Here is a 25,177-nt window from a genome sequence, read left to right as displayed (position 1 = left end):
GTCTTAATGACATAGACACAGGCTGTACCAATGAAACTGACCATCTATATACAGTGTGCCTAAGTATTACATTTGATTCTCAAAATGACCCATGGGGGTAAGTACTATTATTATTCCCATTTGACAGATAAGGAAACTGAGACTCAGAGAAGTGATTTGTTTTCTACATTGCCTAGTTGGTAATGGCAGGGTTTGAACTTTAGTCTGACTCCAAAGATGGAGCATTTAGCATAATTTCTTATGGTCATACGTCCCATGACAATGAATGAATGGACAAAATGTTTGCCACCCCAAAGACTGGTAAAATAGTGTCTTAGAATAAAATTTATATTAATTGTAATAAAATTGTATAAATATTCTTTGATGCAAACATGAGTTAGATGGGAACTTTTTTTTAAATTAAAAAGAATGACAATACCAAATGTTGGCAAGGATGCGGAGCAACTAGAAATCATACATTGCTGGTGGGAATGCAAAAGGGTATTAACCACTTTGAAAATATATTTAGCAGTTTATTATAAAGTTAAACATACACTTACTATATGATCCAGCAGTTCTAATCCTAAACATTTACCCAAGAGAAATAAAAACATGTCTGCAGAAAGAATTGTACGTGAATGTTCATAGCAGCTTTATTTATATAGCTCCAAACCAAAAATGATCCAAATATCCATCGATAAATAAATGGATCAACAAATAGTGGTACATCCTTACTGTGGAATATTATTCAGCAGTGGAAAGGAACAAACTACTGGAACATGTAACAAGGAAAACTCAAAAGCAATATGTGAGTAAAAGACAAACATAAAGGAAACATACTGTATTATTGCATTTATGTGTCATTCTAGAAAAGGCAAAGCTAATGTATGACAAAAAGCTAGTTGGTGGTTACTCAAGGCCACCTAACATTGGGAGGGTTGGCTGCAATAGGGCATAAGGGAACTTTCTGGGGTGATAGAAATGTTCCATATCTTGATTGGGATGGTGGTTATACAAGTATATATATTTGCAAAAACTCATCAAACTGAATATTTATAATGGTGGATTTTATTTATAAAATTAAGCCACATTAAAGGTGATAGAGCTTTGGGAACATGCACAAGGATTTTAATTGCCCCATCACTTTAATAGCAAAAATACTGGAAAATTGTCCATCAGCAGAAGAATGTTTCAGCTCTCTGTGGTCCTTTGCCATCAGAATGGCAAACTTTTGGAAGCAGATGTTGCTGGTGCTGATGACCTTCCAATGTCCCCTGGGCCTTTACCAGAACCTGCATGTCTCTTCCCGGGGGCTCTCTGGTGGCTGGAGCGTGCATGGGGCAGGCCAAAGGTGCTGGAGGATTAATAACCCTGGGAGTATCCCTCATCCGATGTCTGACGGCAGTTGGTGTATAAGTGCCCCAGTGCCCTCGTCTCACAGGTGGGATGACTCTGAAGTAGGCATGGTACACAGTCTCCAGAGTCCCCAGCAGAACTAAATTCCAGCTGCCCACAGTGGTGACTTGCTTGCTAATACTCCTTGAATTGGCTTCCCTCCTGTCCCTGTCTCATTCACCCACTCCTCTACTGGTGTCTTCCATAGCTCCTATCCTAAATAAACTACTTTCACCTGAATCCATGTCCAGGCTCTGCTTCTAGGGAATTCAAATTAAGAACAGTGGATGCTACCAAGGGTTGGTAAAGAAACAGGAAAATGGTCGGAGAGAGAGGGCAGCAGCCATTCTGCAAGCACCTGTCATTCTTGGCAAAGCAAGCCTTTCCCCACCCCACCCCCAGAGTCTCACTCTATTGCTAGGGCCAGAGTGCAGTGGTGTCATCGTAGCTCACTCCAACTCCAACTCCTGGACTCAAGCGATCCTCCTGCATGAGCCTCCCGAGTAGCTGGCACTACAGGTGTGTGCCACCACATCTGGCTCATTTTCCTAATTTCTGTAGAGATGAGGTCTTGCTATGTCACTCAGGCTGGTCTCAAAACCTCCTGAAGCACTAAGATTACAAGTGTGAGCCACCACACCCAGCCATTTTTTTTTTTTTTAAGTTTAAAAATCTCAATTGGTTTTAGTTGTGATTCTAGAATCAGGCAACACTTCATTCCATAAAATAGAATAAATGTTCCTGGCAAAGCAAGTCTTTATAAAATTTTCACACAGGTCCATAAAGGCACGTGTATAAGGATGTCCACTGAACACTGTTTACAGGAGTGGCAAACAGTGTACAATCTAGGTGACCACAACTAGGAGAATGGGTAAATAAAATGTGAAGGATGTAGACAACAACTACACAGCCCCTACCTTCAGCAACATGACTAGATATTAACAACAGTGATGTCACAGAGGGAAAGTTCAAAGTTGAATAAGTACCATTCAAGTAAATCAAAAATGAATGAATGAGAAGACAAAATGTCGTTCATTATCTGTTTTTATAAAAAGTGCATATGGGTACACATATTCAAGCACATATACCAAACACATAAGAGTAGGGCATTGTCATTCTCATTCATGGTTCTCCCCCTCCCCACCAGCGGACATTTGGTTGTCACAACTGGGGAGGAGTGTTACTACTGGCATCTAGTGGGTGGAGCCCAGGGATGGTGTTAAACATCCTGGGGTGCACAAGACAGTCCACCACAACGAAGAATCCTATGGCCCAAATGTCAACAGGGCCAAGTCCCAGAAGTCCTGCATACCCAAGCCACCAGCACAGGAACGCTGCATGAACAAATACATGCATGCATGCAGGAAGAAAGGAAGGAGGGAAAGAGAGATGATGGTGACCCGGACTGGCTAGTAGCAGCGGGAATAGGGAGAGGCAGTAGGATTCCTGTACATTTTGGAGGTGTGTTACATAGAATTTAGCGTGATAGCCCCTGTCTTTTCCCAGAGAGGATGTGCTCTGCCGTTGCCTGGCGCTGGGCACAGTCCCATCCTCAGTCGCCCTCCAGCCTACACCTCGCCCCCACCTCAACTCAGGAAGTCCTCTGAGCTGCCCAGAAGCCTGTCCGGGATAAGCCAGGGTGGTTCCTGCGGGCGAGCAACTTTGCATGGCGTTTGAATAGCGCACAGCCCGCGGAAGGGAAACCGCTGACCACAGAAGGGCCTGGAAGGTTGAGGACTCCGCGTGGGGCAGGGGCCAGGGCCAGAAGGGAGGGAGCGGAATGGTGGGGGAGATGGATCATAATGCTTGGAGGGTGGGTGTTAGAATCCCGTGAGAGTGTTGAGGGTGGGGGAGCTTCCAGAGCGAGGTTAGAATCTTTGAAGAGAGCGACTGGAATCCATTGGAAGGTGGGGTTAGAATCCCTGGAGGGCGGGGTTGGAATTTTTGGAAGGGCGGGATTAGACTCCTGCGGATTAAAGCCACGGGGTTGGGGGCGGGGATTGGGATCACTCCAGGGCAGTATTAGAATCCTTGGGGTTAGGATTGTAAATCTTGAGGGTGGGGCTAGAATCCCTTGAAGAGAGGGGTTAGGATCCTTCCGTTGGCTGGATTAGGGTCCTTCAGATGTGGGATTAAAAATCCTTTGAGAACAGGGGTAGGATTTTAGGAGCGGGAGGGCGGCCGTTGGGGTTCTTGGGCCCGCGGGGGCGGGGTTTAGAATCCTTTGGGGACAGGGTTAGGCTGTTGGGAGGCGGGATTAAAATGCGTTAAGAGAGGTGTAGGACGCGTTGAGAGAAGCGGGGTGGGGGTTAGGGTCTCTGGCCGACAGGTTAAAATCCTAGATCCTAGGGCCAGGGTTATTATCCTTCAGAGACGGGGTTAGGATCTTGGGGGGCAGGGTTAGAAGCCTCGGATGGGTGGTGGGGTTTTTCTGTTTTGTTTTGTTTTTGTCGCCGGGTTGGGGATCCTGCGAGCAGGGCACGGAGGTTATGACCCTTGGGTAGCCGGTTATGATCCCCAGAGCGGGGTTAGAATCTTTGGGGGCGGTGTTAGGACACTTCGGGGCGGGGTTAGCATCGCTCTGGGCGCGGCTGAGGCGCCCAGATGGCCTGTGGGCGCCACCGCGTCCCTGGTTCCAGCCCGGGCGCAGGGCGGGAGCTTAGAAGCAGTGGGAGGGGACCCGGACGCGGCCGCGCGACGAAAGCCCGAGAAGGCCCGCGGCACCGAAGCCCCTCGGAGCGCCGCCCCAGCTTCCTGTTCTCGAAAGTCAGTCTATCTTCCTACGGGCACGAGCGCCCGGGACCCCGGGGGCTGCGGAGCTGGGGGGGCGCTCGAGCTGCGAGGATCCGGGCTGCCCGCGAGACCAGGAGCGGGCGCCCAGGTGAGTGCGGCGGACTCGACGCCGGCGCGGGGGGACACCGGCCCGCAAGGGGCCTCGGCGGCGGCGGGAGCCCAGGGTCCTGGCCGGGGCTGGCTGTGGGTGCAACTGGGGCAGCGCGGGGAGAAGGGAACGGCGGGGCGCCGCGGATAGGAGTGGGGGTGCCCGGGTGAGGGGCGGCACGGCCTCGACCCAGCTGCAAACCTGGGATAGCCCGACGGAGGGGAAGCTCGGGCGGGTGAAGTGACTCAATGCTCAAGGTGACACTTCTCTGGGCCGTCCAAGTTCCCCTTCTGCAAAATTAAAAAAAAAAAAGAAAGAAAGAAAGAAAGGGATGGGGGCTTCACACAGCCCAGGAGGGGAAGGCCCTTACGGTTCCCAGTGGGGTGGGTGATGGGTCACACCGGGTTGACAGCTGGCGTGGGGAAAGGGGCAGCGGGGCGGAGGCGTGACGTGCTAGCCACACCCTGGCCCGCTGCAGCTGGGTCGGCTCGCAACGCTCCCTCCCCCCGCCCCGCCCCCTCCCCCTCCCCCAGCAGCTCCAAGTCAAACCCCAAAACCTCCTGGACAGAGACTACAGGGTGTCTGCCCTGTCACTTTCCTCCTTGTTGGGCAAGTCATTCTCTCTGTGAATTCGTTTCCTCATCTGTAAAACGGGGCTACCTAAGTCTCTTCCAAGGATGCTGTGAACTGGAGCATGTGAGAGGCGACGTGTGCGAGAGACAGTGCAGCGGTTCAGGGCAGGAGGGCGCTTCTAGGGCAAACTGCCTGTTGGACCCAGTACAGAGTATTTGGCCTTTCTGTGCCTCGGTTTCCACAACTGCAGGGTGAGGAGAGTAATAATACCTCCTTCACGGGGTTGTTTTGAAGATTAAATTGAGGAAAGCTCCCAAGCACTGACGGATACACATGCTTAACACATGCTAATTATTGCCCTGACTGCTACATACAGCCCAGGGTTCTCGGACATTAGTGTACATCAGCATCCCCTGGAAAGCTCGATAAATCCCGGATTGCTGGGCCACAACCCCGGAGTTTCTGATTCAGCAGGTCTGGCGCAGGACCCTGGGAATGTGCATTCCCAGTTGGTGCGCTGGTCCCGGGCCCACACTTTGAGAACCGCTGGTGTAACCGATGCCTGGCACTGAGCAAGGTCTCAACGGATACCATTTACCCTACCCATGCTTTTCTCTTCACTCTCTTGTTTTTGGTTGGTGGGGGAGCAAGTTAAAATATAGAAAATCGAGGAGAGGGATATACTTACTAAGTATCCCAGGAATCCACCCCCCCATGATTAATAAATCTTCGAATTTTGTTATGTTGGCTTCAGATTTTTTAAAAAAGAAAAAAATTTACTTTAGTAAATAGTGATAAATTAAAATTGAAGCCTCCTCACCTTGTATTCTCTCTCAGTTCTGTTTCTCTCCCTCCCTAGGGGCAACTAGGCATGAATTACAGGCCTTCCAGTCTGGGTCTTGATAAATGTATGTGTATGTGTATAAATGTGTGTGTTTGAACAGCACATAGAATTGTTTTCTGTGTTTTAAAGATCTACATAAATGCTATCTATGTGAGCCTCCTGCAATTTCCTTTCTCCCCTACTTCTTATTATTAAGTTGACAAGATCAATCCAGGATGAGAAATAGAGGTCTCGGCCGGGCGTGGTGGCTCACGCCTGTAATCCTAGCACTCTGAGAGGCCGAGGTGGGCGGATCGTTTGAGCTCAGGAGTTCGAGATCAGCCTGAGCAAGAGCGAGACCCCATCTCTACTAAAAATAGAAAGAAATTATATGGACAGCTAAAAATATATATAGAAAAAATTAGCCGGGCATGGTGGCGCATGCCTGTAGTCCCAGCTACTCGGGAGGCTGAGACAGGAGGATCGCTTGAGCTCAGGAGTTTGAGGTTGCTGTGAGCTAGGCTGACGCCACGGTACTCACTCTAGCCTGGGCAACAGAGTGAGACTCTGTCTCAAAAAAAAAAAAAAGAAAAAAAAAAAAAGAAATAGAGGTCTCATGCATTCATTCCTTCCAGGTGTGAGGTATCTCAGCAGGTGAAACCCCATGTTAGTTCTCATTCCCCTGTTGATGGACATGCAGGTTGCTCCTAGGTGTTCACTACAATAAACAATATCTCCAGGGCCATTCTGGATATGTAGCCTTGAGCCCACGTGCAGGTGTTTCTTGAGGACGCTAAAAGGCTGGATGGTTCCCAGAGGGGACACCTCTTTGTATGAGAGGAGTACTGAAGCCAGGAAGGGTCACCGAGGGTGTCTGGAGTAGAGAAGAGAAAGAATCTGGCCCTGCTGACCTCCCAGCTCTCTTTAGACCCAGGGCCTTCTCCCAGCCCTCATGTTCTCTGCTGCAGAGCTGCACTGGCCTTGCTCTCTGTGCCTGGGAGTTAGTGGATACTGAAAAAACAAAAGCATGAATTTTTTTGTGTGCAGGGGATAGCAAACATTTTAATATATTTTTACATAATTTTTTCTATGTACTCTTAAATTAGCATAATTAGTATAATGCTGCATATGTGATTTTTATCTTACCCATTTGCTTAGCATTACATTGTGAGCATCTTTCCAGGCCATTAATGGCTGCATAATATTTCATTGTTTGGATGCACTGTAATCTGTTTAACCTTTCTAGCATAGCACTCTTGTGTAGTTTGTAGTTTTTAAAAATATTTTTAATTGAGGTGAAATTCGTAACTTTATAAAATTAACCATTTTAAAGTAAACACTTCAGTGGCATTTAGTACATTCACAGTGTTGTACAACCACCACCTCTATGTAGTTCCTAAAGGTTTTGCATCACCCCCAAAAGGACACCTTGTACCCATTAAGCAGTTACTCCCATTCGCCCATCCCCCCAGTTCCTGGCAACCACCAATCTGCTTTTTGTCTCTGTGGATTAATTTATTCTGGATATTTCATATACATGGAATCATACAGTATAGTATGTGACCTTTCGTGTCTGGCTTCTTTTAATTAACATACTGTTTTCAAGGTTTACCCACATGGTGTCATTCCTTTTGTGGCTAAATAATACTCATTTTTATGTGTATACCACAATTTCTTTACCCAGTCATCTGTAAATGGAAATTTAAGTTGTTGCCACCTTTTGGCTATTGTGAATAATGCTGCTATGAACGTGCATATACACACATGTATTTGTGTGAGTACCTGTTTTTCAGTTCCCTTGGGTATATACCTAGGAGTGGAATTGCTGTGTCATATAATAATTCTATATTTAAGCTTTTGAGGAATCACTAATCTGTTTTCCACCATTTTACATTCCCACCAGTAATGTACAAAGGTTCCAGTTTGTTTCACTTCCTCTCCAATACCTTTTTTTCTTTTCTTTTTTCTTTTTTTTTTTTTTTTCTTTTTTTTTTTTGAGACAGAGTCTCACTCTGTTGCCCGGGCTAGAGTGAGTGCCGTGGCGTCAGCCTAGCTCACAGCAACCTCAAACTCCTGGGCTTAAGCGATCCTACTGCCTCAGCCTCCCGAGTAGCTGGGACTACAGGCATGCGCCACCATGCCCGGCTAATTTTTTGTATATATATATTTTAGTTGTCCAAATAATTTCTTTCTATTTTTAGTAGAGACGGGGTCTCGCTCTTGCTCAGGCTGGTCTCGAACTCCTGACCTTGAGCGATCCACCCGCCTCGGCCTCCCAGAGTGCTAGGATTACAGGCGTGAGCCACCGCGCCCGGCCTCTCTCCAATACCTGCTATGCTCTGTATTATTATTATGCCATCTTCGTGGATGAGGGAAGCATGAATCTTAACCTCGTCCAAACCAGGCTTCCCTCTGGGGGCAAGGCTAAGGGTGTCTGCATTCAGGGGACCAGCCAGGGCTTGGACTTTAAACTCTTCTAGAAAGTAAATTCCATAAGGGTATGAACATGTCTGTTTTGTAAACCACTGTATCTTCTAACACCTGGCACTCAGCACATAGTAGGGCCTCAAAAAAACATTGAATGAACAAATGTAACCAACGTTGAATATCTCCCCTCCCTTGCCTGAGATACATAGGCACATATACATGGTGATTCTTTTAAATGAGTTGCTAACATTTAAAGTTAAGAGAGCTCACGTAGTCTGGATTTGTCTTTCGAAAAGCTGGAAGAGTTGGCAGCTCTGGGACTAGAACCGGCGTCGCTCCTGCTCCTGTGCTACTCTCTTGGGCAGCCTTGCTGTTGCTGGGCAGGGGCTGCCCTGGGTACTGCACGGAGCTGTCCAGTGTGCAATGCCCTTGCCTGGCCGCTTTCCTCATGCCTAGCACCCTCCAGGCCCCCAAAGCCATTTGAATTTTCAAGCCCCATCCTTCAGTCATGACAAGGCTTCTCTTTTTTATAGAAAAGCAATGTGAAGCATAGAAAGGGCAAGCAACTTTCCCAACATCACACAGCAAGTTAGTGCTACAAACTGTCACAGCCTCTGTCTTCTAGAGATGGGGAACCTGCAGCCTTCTGAGTTCAAGATTGTTCTTTTTTAAGCACCAAAGGATGCAAGAAAAGCTATATCTTTCTCTGCTGCACCCCTTTTAATAAAAGGATTTGTTCTGTAAAACTTGGATTCGGTCAAAAGGCTGCACTTAAGGAACTAGAAGGCCACAAGTGGCCATAAGGCTGCAGGTTCCCCACCAAAGCAATCCCTCAGCACTTTAGTCCCTGCCCCATTCCTTCAATTTCCTCCACCCAGGACTGGGAGTTTGAGTGTCCTTTAGAGGCATGGGCAATGATGCAAGAGAAACCCTTGCTTGAAAGTAAAATGTGCCATGTTCTTGGGCAGTGGCTGTGACCAGACACGCTGCACCCATTAAATGATGCTGCATCCTCTGGATGGTGCTGCCCCAGGACTTGCACTCCTAATCCTCCCCTAAAGGCACCCGCTTGATTTCCAGCATCACCCCGAAGTCCTTTGGCTCAGGAGATACAAGTGCAGCTGAGAGACTAGGAATTCCACCCTCATCTCTGCTGGAGCAAGGAACAGTAGACATAGCACAGGTGACAAACTTGAGTTTGAATGCCACCTCCGCTGCATACAAGTTGGGATGCCCTGGGCAAATCCCTTCACTCTCTGAGTCTCAGTTTCCCCATCTGAAAAGTGGGACTAAAAAGGATACTACCTCAGGATTCCTGCAGCACAATTCCTTTTATGTTAGAACAGACACATGCACACACACACAAACACACACACACACACACACACGTGCAAACTGTACTTCATAATTGCTATGGGTCTATATGCCTTAGTTTGAGTTTCCTTATAAGGAAACTCTAGACAAGGTTTCAAATGCATATTGTTTGAGAGCTGATTCCAGAAACCCTCGGAGAGGAGTGGGGAAGGGAGACGGAGAGGAGAAGGCAGCCAATACATGTATGTTGTCAAGTCAGTTTCCACTGTGGGCACGCGTAGTTCAGTCCCACTGGGAAGCGCTGGGAGCCAGCCTAGAACACGCTCAGGAGGTGGGGGACTAGGACACTTGTCGACCTGATCTTGTCAGTCACTGGTTGAAGGCTGCTCCTGGGGGCATCATAATTTCCTAGCACTTTCAGCTTGCCAAGCTCATGGGCAGAGCAGGCACCGGTAGCCTCAGAGATGCAGGTGCTAGCAGTTGAAAGTCTAGCCAGACTGTTCCGAATCGGCAAAGAGCAGAATGGTAGGGGTGGGGCACGGGCAGCATCTGCTTCAATATACATGTATGGAAATGCAAAGGCCGAGGCCAAGTGTTGGCAGAGGGGAGAGCTGGCCACAGGGGGCTTATAAAACAAGCAATCCCAGCATCCCTTAGGTTTATCTGTAATGTTTTGATTTTTGATAAGAAGGATGCCCTAATGTTTTACTAGATGATGAAAGGTAATTTAAAAAAATAAAACACAAACCCCTTCAAAAACTGAAAGAAACTGGCCAGGTGAGGTGGCTCATGCCTGTAATCCTGGCACTCCTGGGAGGCTGAGGTGGGAGGATCACTTGAGGTCAGGAGTTCGAGACCAGCCTGAACAAGAGCAAGACCCCATCTCTACTAAAAATAGAAAAAATTATCCAGGTGTGGTGGCACGCACCTATAGTCCCAGCTACTTGGGAGGCCGAGGCAGGAGAATGACTTGAGCCCAGGAGTTTGAGGTTGCAGAGAGCTCTGATGATGCCCCTGTGCTCTAGCTGGACAACAGAGGAAAACTCTGTCTCAAGAAAAGGAAAAAAAAAAAAAAAAAAGAAATTTAAAAAGTAAAAGAAACTGAGGCCTGGAGCTTTGTCAACTATTTAAAAAACTGTAAAAAGGTCAGAGCATGTGTTACTGTGGCTTTGAGGATTCCATTTGTGGAGGACAGGTTTGGGGAGAGCTGACTTTGGAGCATCATGGCAGGTTAGAGTGAAAAGTTACCCGTGCAGCGAACTGGCTGCCATCTCCTGTCTGAAGGCAGCAACCTTCACTCAGCTCCAGCCAGGAAAAGACTTTGCTTCTCTCTGAGCGTAAATGAGCAAACGTGGATGACCCTTCTCAGTTTGGACACATATTCATAGCTGCTGTTTAGATGGGAACTCTGGGCATCCACGAAGCTAAAGGGGACTTCATTTAATTATTCAACACGAATGTATTGAGCATACACTGTGTTCTAGTTTCACACACTGGGGATGAAGCAGTGAGCAAAACAAAGTCCTTACCCTCCAATGTCGTACATTGTAGTGGGCAGACAGATGATAGATCAATAGGAAATACAATAGGTGTGTTAGTTCAGGTCCTTTGAGAAGCAGATTCCCAGAGCATTAAATGTGCAAGAAATTTATTAGAGGAAACGCCCATGAGAGAAAGTGGGGAGAAACCAGGAGAGGCTAGGAAAGGCATGTCTGACCCCTAATGAAAAAGAAAAGGGAGGAGAGAAGAACAGAAGGGCATGCGGAAGTGTCTTGGACTGCAATGCAATTCTAAGGGGAGCCCTCAGCCAAAGTGTGTTGTTGTTAGAGGTCCCCCAGATGTGAGCCTGCCTCAGTCTCCCCACCATGCTCAGTCGTTGGCTGGGAGCAGCCCATGAGAACAGTGATGGACTCCAAAGCCCATTGGTCAGTTATACTCTCTGCAGTTGGAGATCTGAGAAGTGCATCCTCATGGCCGCCGCGTTAAGAGGTGGTTCGGGCCATAAAGAATATAGCTGGGAACAGGCTGGAAAGGGATGTGAGTTGGGGGTAGGGGTTCCTGTCTTAGCCAGGGTGACAAGGTGCGATCTTTGAAGAGACTAGACGAAGAGTGGGAGGCTTTCTGGGTGAAACGCATTGCAGAAAGCAGCACATACAGTGGCCGTGGGGTGGAAGCATGGCTGGTGAGTTGAAGCGGGGCGGTGGGGCTGGAGTGGAACGATCAAGGTGGAGCTGGAAGGAGACAGGTCTGCAAGGTTGAGGGGGGCAGATCATGGAGGTCCTACCCACCACGGCAGGGACTTAGGCTTTCACTCCAAGTGAGATAGGAGCCCGGGGAGGTTTTGAGCAGAAGAGGGATGTGACTGAACTTACATTTTGAAAAGCTCGCTTATTTGTAAGAGGCAGAATGGGGATTCAAACCCAGCTCCATCTGGCTTCGGATCTCATCCAAATTGCCCAATTTTTCCAAACTGCCCTGCCCCCTGCCTACCTTGGAGATAAAATTATCCCAAGGAGATTCATAGGTGCCCTGGAATTCTGAAATGAACCAAGTGACCCAAGAGTAACAACGAACATGGTAAGAGTTTAGTAGTTTGAACAAGTCGTTGGAACACATGCCTCTCAGAGCCAGCCCTCTGGCCAAGCCAGACAAATGACCAATGGTGCTGAGTTTTCCAGTGTGCTGTTGTGTCGCTCGCCATTGCGTGAGCTGGGGCACAGCGTTTGCCCTCTCTGGGGCTGTTACCCCACCTGTGCAAGGAGGGCGTTGATCTCCCAAGTCCTTTCCTGTTTGCAAAATCAAAGTTTTGAGCTCTGTGAGAGAGAAGCTGAGACTCAGAAAAGGGAAGAGATGAGGAGTCAGGGGTGACTTCCAGACGTCTGTTAGAGACAGCAGCCACTGGGAATAGGGTTGGTTCATTCAGGAGACAGCCAGGGAACCTGAAGAGAGGGAGCTGTGGAGCTCTGCACCCCAAGAAACCGCTCAGGGAATTGGCGCCTGTTGAGGGAAGACTTTTCCCCCACCCCCATGGCTGAGCTGTTCTGAGAAGGGAAAGTTCCTCTAACTGAACAGTCTTGAGCCCTGGGCCCCTGGCGGTCTGCCTTCCTGAGCTTTCTGTCTGGGTTCCTCTTTCCCCCGCCTTCCCCTGCATTGCCTACAGCCTCTGGGACTGACCCCAGTGAATGATGAGAGGCAGGAGAGCTGGGTGCCAGTTCTACCCACCACTGACCACCTGGGGGACCCTCTCTCCCATGGGCCTCCATTTCCCTATCTGGAAAATGGGTTTATAATTCTGGTCTGCTGACTTCAGCCAAGTGTGATAGAGACTAGAACACAATACATTCATTCCACAAATGGACAGGGAGGGCCTATTATATACCAGATACTTTTAAGACATGGCTTCAGTACCATCAGCTTAATGAGGTCCATATTCTACCCATCCTCACCTACTCTAATGGATCTAGTACCATCTATTCTTCTATCCAAACCTGGTATCAGGGAAGTCTTTTCCATTAGCCATTTACACTTGAGTGTGAATTACAATCCCTTGTAAGAATTTCCTCTGCACTGGGCAGAACTCTTCGATGTTTAAGGGAGAAGAAATCCCACTGAAACTGGCTCAAGCAGACGAGGGAGGTTATTGGAAAGTCCATGAGATATCAGCTTCAGGCAAGGCTGAATCCAAGCTTGGGACTCTGTATTTCTCTATTTCTTGTCTTTGCCTTGCTGCTGAAAGCCTTTACTGTCATTGGCCAGAAGTGAGTCACATGCCCATCTCTGCCTGTATCATTGCAACTCTGGTTGGCCAGACTTGGTCACAGACCCACCTCTACAGCCGGAGGTTGGAGTCAGCTCTACTTCAGTCCATGAACTGATACTCGGGGAGGGGTGATGCCCAAAGGAAAACTGGAGAACTGTTAGAAGGGGGAGCAGCTTCTCTGCAGGAGGGAACCACAGCTGTCCCCTTCAGACAACTTCTCATCCAACATCTCACTTCACATCTAGAGAAACTGAGGGTTAGAGAGAAGTGGAGACTTGCCTAAAGTCACGCAGTGAGTTTGTGGCAGAGATGGGACCAGAATCTAGGGCTTCACACCCACAGCCCTTGCAGGCTCTTCTTGAGCATAGTCGCTTCCAGAAAACCATCTCTGGCCCACTCCCTGGATGCTCAGGCAGGTTCTGGGCTTGGGATTGACTCTGAGAGCGCAGGAGGACAGGAGGCTCCGCAGCCAGAGTGGTGACCGTGGGAAGCAGCCAGGGCGCGCAAGCTGAGCCTTACCGTTTCCCTCCCGTGCAGCGCCGGGCAAAAGCTGAGGAGGTGGAGCAGGTTTCAGGTTCCCGGGGTCAGCAGTGGCCTGAGGAAGCGTCTTTGCCAGGAGTCAGCAGTTCTGAGTGTGAGGCTAGGCGGGCTACTTCTGCTCTCAGAGCCTAGTTTTGAAGCATATCAGACAAGCTATGTGTCTGCAGAGGTTTTCAAAGGTCTTTCACATCCCTAGTTATGTGGGACGTGAGCCAAGCCTGAGAGGCAGGGGCCCCCTATTTAACGGGAAAGAAAGTGAGGCTCAGAGAGGGGAAGTGACTTGCTTAAGGTCGCGTAGCCGGTGGGTAGCAGAACTGCCATCCAAACCCAAGGACTCTGACTCCCAAGTTCAGCCTTCATTTCGCTACATTGGTGGGTCTCAGTTTTAGTGTGTGTAAGAATTTCCTGCAGAATTTTTGGAAATGCAGATTCCAGGCTGTCACTCCCAGAGACCAGAGTGTAGCCCAGGAATATGCAAGAGTCAGTGAGGACTCTTTGGGTGCAAGTGGCAGAAACCCAGCTCAAATTGGCTTAGATGAAATGGAGAATTTATTTGCTCATGAACTGGAAAATTCCTGAGGTTTACAGGCTTAAGGCACAGCTGGATCTAGTTGCTCACCATATCTTCAGGAATCACCATCTCCATCCCTCAGCTCTGTTGTCCTCTGCTTTACTCTAAAGTAGCCTTTCCCTTACTGATGTTAAGTTGGCTCCCAAGAGCTCCAGGTTCCTTCATCCCAACAACACTTACAGAAAGAGAATGCCTTTTTCCTCATTTTTCCAGCAAAATCTCAGGGCAGAGTCTGATTGCCTCGGTGAGGATCACATGCATGCCTATAGCTGAACCAATCACTGTAGCCGGGGGACATGAGAGTCTCTGATTGGCCAGGCCTGTATCAAATTGCCAGTCCCTGAAGGCAAGGGCGGGGTTAGCCCCACCAAAGCTCATGCACGGAGTGGGAGAAGGCTGGTTCCCCAAAGGAAAATCCAGGTGCTGTTGTCAGAAGAGTGATGGGTGCTGAGGATGCAAGAGCAAAAGGGGTTCTCTAAGCCAGGGCTTCTCAACTAGATGTGCACATAAATCGCCTGGGAACCTTGTGAAAATGCTTGTTCTGATTTGGGAAGTGGGGCTTGAGATTCTGCTTTCCTAACAGCTCCTGAATGAGGCTGATGCTGCCGGCTCACACACCGGCCACACTCTGAGCAGCCAGGCACCCTGTTGCATTTCTAAGCTCACTTCAAATGTGTGTTATTCAGGTGATGGATACCCTCAAAGCCCTGACTTGCCCACTACACGACCTAGGCATGTGACAAAATTGCATGTGTACCCCATAAATGTGTACAAATAAAAAGGAAAAAAATAAATAAACTCACATTAAGCCATTCTGTAACAAGGCACTCTGCAGAGAGGCCCCAGGCTAGGTAAACCACCTAGGTGGTCATCCTCTCACCACCTTAAACCCATTCCTTGGTTCCCAGACTCACCTGAATAAGATCAGTGTCATCTGTTTGGGAACGACTTAACATACTGTAGACTACTGCCAAATCACAGTTGGAGAAATCATCCATCGTGCCTTTCAGTGACCTTTTTATGAGGAACCACATAAATTCTCCTTTGAATTTAGTGCTTAAAAAATATTTTTTTCTGTCGACAAATTGCTATACTTTCTGAGACCTTATGGTGACATTGTAGAAATTTCCATTTTTATCTTGGATACTAGGAAGCTCAGACATAAATCTAGTACTCAATGGCAGTAGCAGTCCCACCTGAAGCCTTGGTTCAATAATATTTCTCTCCTAAATTGTGTAGAGTTACACTTTTTGAGTCTTGAAGTGCTCCATATATGATTTAATATCATAAGCCTGCTCAGATCCTTTTTGGAGGTCAGTTCTTCTTAGGAACATGCTTGACTTTCTCCAAATCTTTATCTATTGAAATCCTCCCTGCTCTTTAAAGCTCAACTCATTATCCTGCTGCTCAATTCTTATAAACAGGTTGCTTTTTCTATGAACATGCTAACACACACATACACACATATATTCATTTACAAGAGTGGTTTAGTATTGCACATATTTTGCAGTAGCTTTTTTTCACCCAGCAAGTATCTTAGCAATGTTTGCATGGCCCCAACTATATTTGCTACTCTTGAATAGCCTTTCTTTTTTCTTTCATTTTTGTATTGTGGTAAAATACACATAAATTTTACCATCTTAAAATTTGTTAAATGTACAGTTCAGTGGTATTAAATATTTATAATGTTGTGCAACCATCACCATCATTCATCTCCATAACTCTTTTCATCTGAAATTCTATACCTATTGACCAATAACTTCCTATTCCCTCTCGCCCCCTTTTAGTACCAAAAAAAAGAATGTAAAATATCTCACTAATAATTTTTATATTTATTACATGTTAATCATTTGGACTTCTTGGGTAAAATAAATACATTTTAAAATTAATTCACTTGTTTTTACTTTTAAAACACAGCTGTAGAAAACTTTAAATTATGCATGTGGCTTACGTGACATTTCTGGGTCTAGTGAACATGAGAATGGACATTTCTGATGCCCACTCCACACGAGGGAGTGCACATGATTCTCTCGAATTAGGGGGACAGTCACATTTTACACAAATTTCACTCTTGCCGGTATATCTCTTTTAAAAATCACACTTTATTGTATAAAAATGGAAGGAATGGGAATGCCCTATTTTAAAAAGTTAACTTCTCCAGTGTCGCAGTATCTCTAAGCCTGTGGGCCGAAGGCACTGCATGCAAACTGTGCTTGCTTGCTGCTCCAGGGCAGTGGGACGTTTGCTAGTAAACAGAAATGGTTGTGGTTGTTTCTGCAGTGCTTCCTATGTGCTGGGCATCCACCACCACCCTGGAGATAGAACCCCCACCATCCTTTCTCAGAGGTGGCCTCGGACTGTAAATGACCACCAAGGCCTTCTGAGACCGATCCCTCATGAATATGCAAATTTCCTATCATGTGGCTATCATGAATATGCAAATTAATCATGTAAATGATCCTTAATAGTTGCTCAATATGTATGGGATCAAGAATGATGACTCTCACAGCTGTAGATCAGCGGCTGCTCAGAGAGGTGGAGGGAGATGCCCTACCTCACACAGCAGTGCTCTCCCCAGAATATTCTTATATTGAACAAAATGGATGAAATGTGATATCATTTTATGTCATACAGAACCACGAAGGTGCTGCTTAATTTCCCAGACCTGTAATACATACTTATCACAAATCAAGAAAGATGTTGGCTTCAGTTTTAAATGTACACCAGTACATTATAAAACAGTGATTAATTGTGATCATTTTTCAAATTAATGATGCAGCACTCCCAGAGTCTGAACGTGTCCCTTCCTTACTTTACTCACAAAAGGCAAATGAAGCAAAACCGCTCAAGTCTTGAGGTGATAAATCTTTCCCAGTTCCCACCAGGACAGACAAATCTCTGCAAATAAAAGGAATCTTTTTTCCTTTTTAAAAAAGTAACTGCCCTAAGCCTAGGAATTTGGGACTTTCTTTTTCTTAAACCACAAACACATGTTTATTTTAACAAGATCAGTATAACTGGGTTCTGACTGCCTTAGAAGAAAATGGCAACTGTGCAGAGCCGTGAGAAGCAATCACTTCCTTAGGCGGCTGCCACAGCCTGCCTCCTCAGCAAACACATGCGCACATTTTGAGAAAAGATATGAAAGAGTTCTGCCACTTTTACAATTTTTGTTTTTTTCTTTCTATTAATTTTTTATACAAAATTTTTTTTCTTTAGAAAAAGCCTACAGGACCCGATATTCCCACACTTTTACAATTAAGTTTTGACTCTACTCAAGTAAATCTGTTTTCTTTAAGCATCTTTAAATTAAATTAATACAGGAGCAAAGTCTGTGAACACTTTTTTTTTTTTATTTTTATTTGAGACGAAGTCTCGCTGTCACCTGGGCTAGAGTACCGTGGCATCAGCCTAGCTCACAGCAACCTCAAACTCCTGGGCTCAAGCGATTCTCTCCCAGGTAGCTGGGACTATAGGCGTGTGCCACCACACCCGGCTAATTTTTCTATTTTTAGTAGAGATGGGGTCTCACTCTTGCTGAGGCTAGTCTCGAACTCCTGACCTCAAGCAGTCCTCCCACCTTGGACTCCCAGAGTACTAGGCTTACTGGCGTACAGGTGTGAGCCACTGCGCCCAGCCCAAAGTCTGTAAACTCTCCCTCCAAGATGTCCCCCAAATCCATCCACTTCTTTTTTTTTTTTTGCAAAGTAGTCTCGCTCTGTTGCCCAGGCTAGAGTGCAGTGGCATCATCATAGCTCACTGCAACCTCAAACTCTTGGGCTCAAACGATCCTCCTGCCACAGCTTCCTGTATAGCTGAGACTACAGACGTGTGCCACCATGCCCGGCTAATTTTTCTATTTTTTGGAGAGGTGGGGTCTCACTCTTACTCAGGCTGGTCTCAAACTCATGGCCTCAAGCTATCCTCCTGCCTTGGCCTCCCAGAGTGCTGGGATTACAGGCGTGAGCCACCATACCCAGCCCCAAATCCATCCACGTCTTACCTCCTCTACAGCCTCCCCCTACCCCGGGCCAGGCCACCATCATCTCCTGCCAGGACGCCTGCAGCAGACTCTTCACGGGTTCCCCAACCCGCTGTCTACAGTCCATACTTCACCCAGCAACTGATGGGATTATTTAAAGTACAGCTTGAATCCCATCATTCTCCTACCAAAAACTTTCCATGGTTTTCTATCATCCTTAAATAAAATCTGAATTCCTCACTGGCCCTACAGGATGTGGTGGCCTCATCACATGAGGCCCCTCCCCTGCCCACGAGCTCCAGCCATACTGGCCTGCCTTCTGTGCCTTCTCTCCAAGCTTGTTCCAGCCTCCAGGCCTTTGCACCTGCTGTTCCCCCTGCCTGGAACACTCATCCCTCTGAGTGTCACATGACTGGCTCCTTTGTGTCATTCAGACCCCCTGTCCAGTATCACCTCCTCAGAGAGGCTGTCCCCAACCACCCTATCTCAAGGGGTCCTGCACTGTTGCTCCCTATAACACCCTCTTTTATCGTCCCCACACTTTTCGCTAAATTCATTGTGTTAGTTGTTTACCGGTTTATTGTCTGTTCTGCCATTCTTCTCCAGCTGAGCTCCAGAACGTCATGAACTTGCTTGTCTTTTTTTTTTATTTCAGCATATTATGGGGGTACAAAAGTTTAGGTTACGTATATTGCCCTTGCTCCCCCACCTCCCCGAGTCAGAGCTTCAAACGTGTCCATCCCCTAGACAGTGCGCATTGCACTCATTATGTATGTAGCTCAGCGGCCGGGTGCGGTGGCTCACGCCTGTAATCCTAGCACTCTGGGAGGCCAAGGCAGGAAGATTGCTTCAGGTCAGGAGTTCGAGACCAGCCTGAGCAAGACTAAGACCCCGTCTCTACTAAAAATAGAAAAATTAGCCAGAGGTGGTGGTGTGCACCTGTAGTCCCAGCTACTTGGGAGAGAATCACTTGAGCCCAAGAGTCTGAGGTTTCAGTGAGCTATGATGATGCCACAGCACTCTAGCCCAGGTGACAGAGCCAAACTCTGTCTCAAAAAAAAAAAAAAAAAAGGAAAGTGCTTAGTCAATGTTTGCTAAGTAAGTGATGATTCCAGGAATACGGTGCCTTGACTGCTATTTAGCTGGGTTGTTTGAGCCACGTTACATGACTTCATCTTTGTCATTTACTATAAAATGGCGGTTTGTTACATAACAGTAGTATCGTTTTCTGTGCTGTTTGCTCTGAGCCTGGCACTGTGCTGAGTGTCTCCCTGCCTACGTGCTCGCTCATCCTTCCCACCCCCGCCAGCAGGTTTTCTTATCCCCATGTTGCCGATGAGGAAGTGAGACTGGGGTGGCGTGGGAAAGTGGCCAGCGAGGTGCTGGCGGGGTGGCAGGGCCAAGGACCTGCTCAGGCTTTCTGACCCCCCCCCACCGCTGGCAGCGCCCACCACCCACTCCCTGCTCTGCTCCACGCTCTACCTGTAACATTCTCTGAATAAACTCCCCCATCACACTGGTCCTTGGTACCCACGACAATGACAACAATGACAACTTGTCAGCTCTGGGCCAGAGCATGACAGACGTGGACGTGGGGAAGCCCAGAGGTGGTGCGGGCAGAGTGGGCTCCATTGGGAAGGGGTGGGAGGGGAGTGGGTCTGGCAGGGGAGTTAAGACAGGGAAGGCCGGTGGGAGCCAGCCCAGGGGCAGGGGCAGGAATGCCACATTGGAGGACGCCCCTGCGTGGGGCTCTGGCAACCGGGCTCACCTCCCTCTGTCTGCTGCAGGATGGGGTGCGTGAAGTCCAGGTTCCTCCGGGACGGAGGCAAGATCTCCAAAGCTGAGCCCAGCACCAACGCACACAGTACTGGGGACATGCCGGACCCCACATCCATGGCCAAGCTGGTGAGTAGGGGAGGAGTGCGGTGTCCTGGAGGGCGCTGCCTGAGGCTGCCCCAAGGTTGCCCTAACAGTCTCCTGTGTTCCCAAGGCTGGGTAGGGTGGTGTGGGGTGAAATGGAGCTGACCGGCCACCAGCAGTGCCCTGACTCTCCAGGACACAGATCCAGAATGCGTCCAGGACAAGGAAGTCATTTGTCCTTCTTCTGCAGTCCATGCCTTGGCCCGTCAGCCTGGGCCCCCCAGCCAGATCGAGTGAGCATCACAGGCCTCGGGCCAGGGCGGCAGCAGAAGTAAGATGCAGCTGAGAGCAATGAGTGATCAGATGAGTAACGATGACAGTAATGGTAGCATCAGCGTCATCGCAAAAATACAATAACATCTGTAGTAGTAATAGTAACAAGAGTAATGGTAGGAGTATAACAGCAGTAGTAGCAGCAGGAACAATAGCAACAGCAGTGACTAAGAGAAGTGGTAATACTAGCAGAGTCTTTAGTAACTTCTGTTATGCTTACAGAAGTGAGCACTCTCCTGAGTGCTTTGTGATTAACCCCCTCATCCTCACAATAATCCTATTGTAGGTAACAATTTTTATTATGCCCATTTTACAGATGAGGTATGGAGATTAAATAATTGCATAAGGCCCTGTGGTTAGTAAGGGTTGGAGTCAGGAGTGCAAACTCTGGGCAGTGCAGGTCCCAAAGTACCAGTGGGAGCGGCAAGCGTAACAGAGGCAGAAGCCAGGTACTACTGATAGGAACCGTAGCAGTGGTGACAGCAGTGATAGTGGCCCCAGTAGTGATGGTAATGGCGGCAGCCTTCGTCGTGGCTGCACTGGTAATGCTAGCTGTGGGGTGCTAGGCATGAGAGCAGTAATAGTATTGGTAGTAATAGCGATGGTAACAATAATAGTACTAGCACAGCGATGGTGACGACAGTACTAATAGCAGCAGTAACAGTTATAATCATTGTTACTGTCCTGTGTGTGTGTGTGTGTGTGTGCATGTGTGTGTTTGAAGTACACAAAATGCGTGTTGTGCCAGACAGTGGTCAGCACTGTGGAGGTTAACAGGGGTGTAGGGAAGTCCTGTCCGGGGTGGACACCTGGGGAATGGGATGAGGGGGGCAAGTGGGCCCGCTCCTGGTGCGGGCCCCGTGTTCCAGCAGAAACTCACTGCCTCTGTGTTTTTTAAGATTTTTAAAATTTATTTATTTATTTAGAGACAGTGTCTTGCTCTGTCACCCAGAGCTGGAATGCAGTGGTACAATCATAGCTCACTGTAACCTTGAATTCCTGGGCCCAATTCTCCCACCTCAGCCTCCTGAGTAGCTGGGACTACATGGTGCGCCCCCATACCCAGCTAAATTTTTTTGTTTTTTTGTAGAGATGGGGTCTTGCTATGTTGCTCAGGCTGGTCTTGAACTCCTGGACTCAAGCAATCCTCCCACCTCAGCCTCTCAAAGTGCTGGGATGACAGGCGTGAGCCACCATCATTACTGCTCTTTGAACAGCTCCTATGGTCCAAGCACTGGAGTGAGGTGTTTCTGTATCTTTAGTCCTCATCAAAGGCTGTGAGGCAGGCGTTATGCGGCCTTACAGGGTGACTAAGGCTCTAAGAGGTTAAATGGCTCTGGGGGGTCACAGAGCTGGGAAGCAGTAGAGTCAGGTCTTTCTAACCCCAAACCTGCAGGGCCCTCTGCTCTGTGGCCGTTTAGCCCATCCCCCGTCTGAGGTTGTCTGGGGAGCACAGCCCCTGCTGGATGCCTCCCGAGGTGGCGGTGCTCTCCTTTCCTTAGAAAGTTCTTCCCTGTGTTGAAGGAAGGCCTATTGCCCCATAACCCTTACTCCTTGACCCCAAACACACCCACTCCCTTTGCCCCACGACAGCGTATAGAGATTGAAGGCAAAGGTCTAATCCCAACCCGTCCATCCCTTCCAAGTCATCTTGCACAGGACACAGGTGCCTGGCCTCTCTCCATCCTTCTTGCCCGTCTCTAGGCGTGATGACCAGAACAGGACTGATTCTGGAAATGGGAGAATAATGGAACGGCCACCTCCCTCCCTCTGCCACTCAGCCTCTACCAATGAGCCTGAAGTTACACACGTGTCCTGCACTGCTGACCCCCTGAGCTGACCACAGGCTGTAACCGCTAAGTCACTCCCAAGTCTGCTCCTGTCCTCACCTGTGTGGCCCTGGGCGCTTTCTTGGTGACGGCTGCGGGTTCTCAGGTTCTCTGGGGTCCTCTGGCTCGTCCCCAGCAGAAGGCAGAGGGTTTCTCCCACCAGTTTCTGGTTGTCCTTTTTGAACATCAGACGTGAGGGATGCAGTTATCAGCTGTTCATCGTCCTCTTCCTGCAGGGCTTCAGTTCGGTAGCGTGTTCCTCGGAGGAAGGGCTCCCCGGTCAAGTCAGTTTGAGAAACGCCGGGTGAAACGGGCTCCTTCCCTGCAGGACTCCTCAGTGCCTTTGTGAACCTCTGCAGTGGGCTTTGTGAATCTCCCAAAATATGACGTACTCCTCAGTGTTCCCTAAACTTGTTTCTTCAAGTTAATGTTTACTTACAAGTGTGACACACAAATATGTTTTTCTTAAAAATAAAAAATCACACATTATAGGTAAAGCTACAATGCCTACTGGCCAATGCTTCCCTCCCGAGAAGTCTCACACCCCCCGGAGGTTTCCCTGTTGTCAGTGTGGTTTGGACGCCAGCAAACCTTTTTCGTGAATCTACACTCACATGCATCTAGTGTGTGTCCACAGAAAACATTTAGGGTGTGTGTGTTTGTATCAATGTATTGCACTTATCATTGTGCAGAACTGGCTTTTTTCATTCAACAAAGTATCTCTGAGGTCAAGTTATATCAAGTAACGAGTCTCCCCTCCCTCTTGTGAGATCTGCGTTGAGTGCCGCGGTTTAGGTGCCAATTCCCCTTTGGATGGACATTTAGATCGTTTCACATACGTAATGGGGTACGCTGGTAGACCCACGATTTCTTCAAACATACCTTGGAAAACACTGACCTGGGCCAACCCCGTCACGTATGTTGGGGGGCAGGGCCAAGCAGCACCCCGAGTATGTCCAACACCAAAGGCAGAGGCCACAACTCAAGAAATCTGCTAGCTCTGCCCCTAATGTGCTGTGTGATGTCAGGCACGTCCCCAACCCTCTCTGGGCCACCTCCCGTGACACGCAGGGCTAGGGTAAGATGCTCTTGGGTGTCCTTTTCAATTTGGACCTTCCGTGGCTCGTCAGACTCATTCCCTTCTCCCATTTCTTCCCCACAGGGGCCTAACAGCAACAATGGCCACCCACCGGGGTTTGTGGAGGGTGAGTATATGACAAGCAGGTGCCGTGGAGTTGTGTGTCGTGTACAGGGTTAGGTTAAGTTCTCCATCAGAGCTTGAGGCAAAAATCCCAAAGAGTCAAAACCATCCTCAAAAATCCCCTGAATTGCCCCTGAAGTGCTTTGCACAAGCTGTTGTGTTTCTACACCACTGTTCAGTAACAGGAACAAAACACTGCTAGCTTTCAACTCTAGCGTCACAGCCGGCATGCAGAGATGCTTACTTATGCCCTGGGTGTGTCAGTGGGTGCCGAGCTGGGTGCCAGCGGCTGCGATGGGGGCCCCCTGGGCGTGGGTGTGCTTGGACAAAGCCACACCATCCCACGTGTCTCCTTCCCAGCAGGCTCTGAGGACATCATTGTGGTTGCCCTGTACGATTACGACGCCATTCACCATGAAGACCTCAGCTTCCAGAAGGGGGACCAGATGGTGGTCCTGGAGGAGTGAGTCCCCACGCCACTGCCCCTAGGACATACCTGCCTCCAACACTCAGTCACACCCTCTTTTGTGCTTCAGTCCCTCCCTAAAGAACCCGATAGACTGCCTTATCCTGGGTGTAGATGATCGATGAGGACCTGATCATAGTAGAGGAGGAAGGCTTTGCTGCCAGCCGGGTGATGGCTGGGGTCAAGGGGACTGTGCGCTCACTAATAGTGCACATCCAGGCCGAGAAGAACAGGTGGAAGCCCTTTCTCAGGGAAGCCTTCCTGGGGCGATTAAGCTACTGGCTTACCTGTGGGCCAGGCCCTACTGAGGTGACTCTGTGTTCGGAAATCCTTGGATCTCTGAGTGTGCCACCTCCAATCTCCTACAGCCCTCGCCATCAGTGGGTGCAGTGTCCAAGGTGTTCTGGGGCCCAAGCATGGGGATGGTCATGCTTGGCCGGATTCTTGAGTCCACTCCCTCCTGCTCTCGCCCCTGCTGAGCCACTTGGGTCTCCTGCGGACACAGGGCCCCGCCTTGGGCATGGGTAGGAAGGCCAAAGCTGCAAGTCCAGGGAAGAGGAGTGGGGCCAAGGGCCCAGGGCTGGGGCTGTGGGTTAAGGGACAGGGCTTGATTCCAGACCCTCAGATGCCCAGTGGGGACTGGTGTAAAGATCCCTACCTAATCTTGGAGCAGCCCTGGGGGCCAGGACAGTTGTGGCCCTTCCTCTCCCCTTACTGGCTTCCTGAGGGTCAGGGGATTCCTAGGCCAAGGCTGAGGGGCCGAGGAGACTGAAGAATGGTCCTTCTGCCCCATGACCCCTTTACCTCCTCCTGTCCCTCAGGTCTGGGGAGTGGTGGAAGGCTCGATCCCTGGCCACCAGGAAAGAGGGTTACATCCCAAGCAACTATGTCGCCCGCGTCAACTCTCTAGAGACAGAGGAGTAAGTATTCCATTTCCTGCCTTCCAGAAGGGAGCACGGGCAAAGCCAGCCCTGTTCCCGTCTCGGGGCCTTTGCACACACTGTCTCCCCTGCCTGGCACGCTCTTCCTAGGGCTCTTGGCTTGGCTGACTCCTTCTCGTCCTTTGGGTCTCAGAAAGGACTTCCCTGACCACCTCGTCTAAATGGGTGCCCTCTGTGGCTCTCTCTTGTGGAAACCTGTTTTATTCCCTTCTGAACACTTCTCACTGGCAGAAACGACTTTGCTTCTTTGGTTGTTCACACGTGCATTGTCTGTCTGCCCCACACGGCTGAGAGCTCAAAAA

At 48.7% G+C, this 25,177-nt stretch overlaps 1 protein-coding gene across 2 annotated transcripts in view; it reads left to right on the top strand.

Annotated features, from left to right (window-relative positions):
- The first annotated feature begins 4,065 nt into the window (after positions 1-4,065).
- HCK (HCK proto-oncogene, Src family tyrosine kinase) overlaps positions 4,066-25,177 on the top strand; it is a 40,136-nt gene continuing 19,024 nt past the window's right edge. Inside the window, exons 1-5 of one of the 2 annotated variants that reach the window (XM_069495413.1) lie at positions 4,066-4,255; positions 20,033-20,150; positions 23,430-23,472; positions 23,832-23,931; positions 24,756-24,854. In XM_069495413.1, coding sequence (XP_069351514.1) covers positions 20,034-20,150; positions 23,430-23,472; positions 23,832-23,931; positions 24,756-24,854 — 359 coding nt within the window. In that variant the 5' untranslated portion in view covers positions 4,066-4,255; position 20,033. Of the gene's footprint in view, positions 4,256-20,032; positions 20,151-23,429; positions 23,473-23,828; positions 23,932-24,755; positions 24,855-25,177 lie in introns of both variants that reach the window. The other variant, XM_069495412.1, reaches the window with a different exon arrangement.

This window comes from Eulemur rufifrons, chromosome 20 (genome assembly GCF_041146395.1).
Source record: "Eulemur rufifrons isolate Redbay chromosome 20, OSU_ERuf_1, whole genome shotgun sequence".
Classification (NCBI taxonomy): Eukaryota; Metazoa; Chordata; class Mammalia; order Primates; family Lemuridae; genus Eulemur; species Eulemur rufifrons.
The sequence above is the reverse complement of the archived record's forward strand: the minus strand, read 5'-3'. Positions and strand labels throughout refer to the sequence as shown.